Source organism: Grammomys surdaster, unplaced genomic scaffold, assembly GCF_004785775.1.
Source record: "Grammomys surdaster isolate TR1022 unplaced genomic scaffold, NIH_TR_1.0 312497, whole genome shotgun sequence".
Classification (NCBI taxonomy): Eukaryota; Metazoa; Chordata; class Mammalia; order Rodentia; family Muridae; genus Grammomys; species Grammomys surdaster.
Genome location: NW_021626284.1, coordinates 13134 through 16191, shown reverse-complemented (window position 1 = coordinate 16191; position 3058 = coordinate 13134). Strand labels below are relative to the sequence as shown.

Here is a 3058-nt window from a genome sequence, read left to right as displayed (position 1 = left end):
GAAGCATCTCATGAAGGCTGTGGGCCACAGCATACACAGCATTGTATGTATTATAAGCAAACTCAGTCATGACCATGTCAAAAAGGCTCCCATGTGACTCATTCAAGGAAGCATTAGGCAGACAGTTCTCCAGTGTATTGCAGTCATTATCAGCAAATGAGCAGTTAAAAAAGGAGAACCACAACTTTGTAAGATAAAAATCTTCTGGATATTTGGAAGGATGAACTGCTTGGGTAAAATTTCTGAAACCAGAGATTTCTTTATGGTGATGTGCAAAGATGAGGCTTCCATGGAGTGAATTTAAAATGAAATGTTTTGACTGGATGACACCATCCCATTCTGAGTTCATGATCCAGACTTTGCTTGTAACTGAAGTTTGTCTTAAATAAAGCATGAAGCCTCTGAGAAAATCACTATCACCAAAAGTGATGATGACATTTGTTAATGATTTCAGAACCTGTGTAGGATTCAGTTGTCTGTTTGGTAAATAAGATACTTCACTAACTGGGATTATTTCCACAAAGTCTACACATATTCTGTTTCTGTCCATTTCTGCCCTCAAGCTTGAGAGTATTTGAACACCGTTTTGTCCTTCTGATATGATCAATCCCACCCAGTTCCAGTGGAAGTAATTCAACAAGGAGACAATGGCATGTAATAGAGACATATCCTTGGAGGCCATTTGATATAGACTAGTAAACTGCTCACGATTATTCAGGTTAGGATCAAAAGATCCAATAGTCAGCTAAAAGGAAAACAATATAAAGAGTTTAAATAATTATTAATTATAAATGTCACCATAAATTGATATTGGAGTTCTTTGTTATTGTTCACTATATATCATTTCCCCCTTTTTTCTTTTACTTTTACTTTGATAGGATTCTAAGTGAAACTGTAGTTCACTGTTTTGGTTACCCTGGCTAGTCAGTGAGCTCAAGCAACTCACCTGTGTTTACTTTACAAGAATTGAGGTTATAGATCTGTACAGCCTTCCACTGGTTTTATGTGAGTGGTAGATGTCCAAAATAAGCTCATCAGGTTTGTAAATCAAATACTTTGTGCACAAAGCTGCTTCTGTAGACCATCATAACTTTATACTCAGAGTAATCATTGTCTGCCCCAGACTATTCCTAATATCACTGATCATTTATTCTTTGGGGTTATGAACATTGTCAGATGCATAAGCTCATTTTTCTTCCACCTTAGCACCTTGGAATGGTTTTAGCACCTGAGTTATAAATGGTTTTATTTTTCTCCACTTCACTCATTCTTACCTGTGGATATTTATAGAGTTTCAGCAGTGTACCTATATTTTCAGATATTATCCATGATACGCCTGTGAGTACTGCAACAGACTTCATCTCTCTCCTACATGTATAATTAGACACATACTCTTTCATCCCAGACAGCCATGTGATGGGTATATCTAATGTCCACCATTCATTGAACAGGACATTATAAATATCATATCCCAGAGACACATTGGGTAAAATATGGGGGTTTTTGTTGATCTCTTCAATGGCATAAACCATTGCCAAAGCAATCTGGTAGTTTTTAAAATTTAACCTGCACAGAAGATACAAGAATATTTAGGGCTGCTGTGGTTGAATGTCAAATAGCTTCATATCTGAACACTCTGTCCTCCGTTGATGACAATGATAATGAAGCATGTAGAACTTTCAAGAAGTTGAGTCCAGTATCAACAATAGACATGTCATGCAGACAAGAATTAAATAGAGTTAATTGTTAGAATTAAATAATGAAAATAACAAAGATTATGAGTCAAATGGACATAACAGACATGTATAGAATGTTTCACACAAATACTAAACAATATACTCTTTCCCCAGAACCTCATGTATCCTTCTCCAAAATAGATCATACAGTCAGTCACAAAACACCTCAACGGATACCAGAAAATTGAAATAATGCCTTATTGTTATCAGACCACCATGGATTAAAGTTGGACTTCAACAACAACAGAAACGCCAGAAAGCCTACAAACTCAAGGAAACTGAACAATTCTCTATTCAATAATCACTGTGTCATAGAAGAAAGAAAGAAACAAATTAAAGACTTTTTAGAATTCAATGGAAATGAAGGCACAACATAGCCAAATTAATGGGACAGAATGAAAGCAGTACTGAGTGGAAATTTCAAAGCACTAAGTGCCTCCATAAAGAAATTAAAAAGTTCTCATACCAACAATTTAAAAGTACATCTGAAAGCTCTAGAAAAAAAGAAGCAAATACACTGAAGAGTATTAGAAGGCAGGCAATAATCAAAATCATGGCTGAAATCAACCAATTAGAAACAAAGAGAACAATACAAGGAATCAATGGAACCAAGATGTTGTTCTTTGAGAAAATCAACAAGATAAACAAAGCCTTACCCAAACTAACCAAAAGTTAGAGAGACAGGATTGAAATAAATGAAATCAGAAATGAAAAGGTAGACATAACAATAGACAATGAGTAAATTCAAAGAATCATTAAGTCTAAAAGCCTGTATTTCACAAAATTGGGAAATCAAACCAAAATGGATGATTTTCTAGACCAATACCACTTACCCAAGTTAAGTCAAGACCACATAAGCTATTTAAACAGCCCTATAACCCATTAGAAAATAGAAGCAGTCATCAAAAGTTTCCCAACAAAAAAGCCAAGAACCAGATGGTTTTAGTGCAGAATTCTACCAGACTTTCAAAGAAGATCTATTGCCAATACTCCTTAAACTATTCCAAAACATAGAAACAAAGGGACACTGCCAAACTCATTTTGTGAACACTGATACCTAAACTATACAAAGACTCAACAAATAAAGAGAATATCAGACCAATTTCTCTTATGAATATTGACATAGAAATAGTCAATAAAATGCACATAAACAACTCCAGGAACACATCAAAAACATCACCTACCATGATCAAGTGTGCTTCGTTCCAGGGATGCAGGGATGGGTCAATATAAAAAAAAAATCCATCAACATAATCCACCGTATACACAAAATGAAAAAACATCACATGATCATCTCATTAGATGTTGAAAAACCCTTTGGC

The 3058-nt window shown here is 35.1% G+C and overlaps 1 protein-coding gene across 1 annotated transcript; it reads right to left on the bottom strand.

Moving 5' to 3' along the window:
- Positions 1–4: 4 nt before the first annotated feature.
- LOC114616251 (vomeronasal type-2 receptor 116-like) lies at positions 5–1566 on the bottom strand (the record flags this gene model as incomplete). The annotated part of the gene is made up of 2 exons (XM_028761757.1): positions 5–745; positions 1275–1566. Coding segments are annotated over 2 exons (1033 nt in total), but the record flags the coding sequence as incomplete, so codon positions are not given.
- Positions 1567–3058: the final 1492 nt, after the last annotated feature.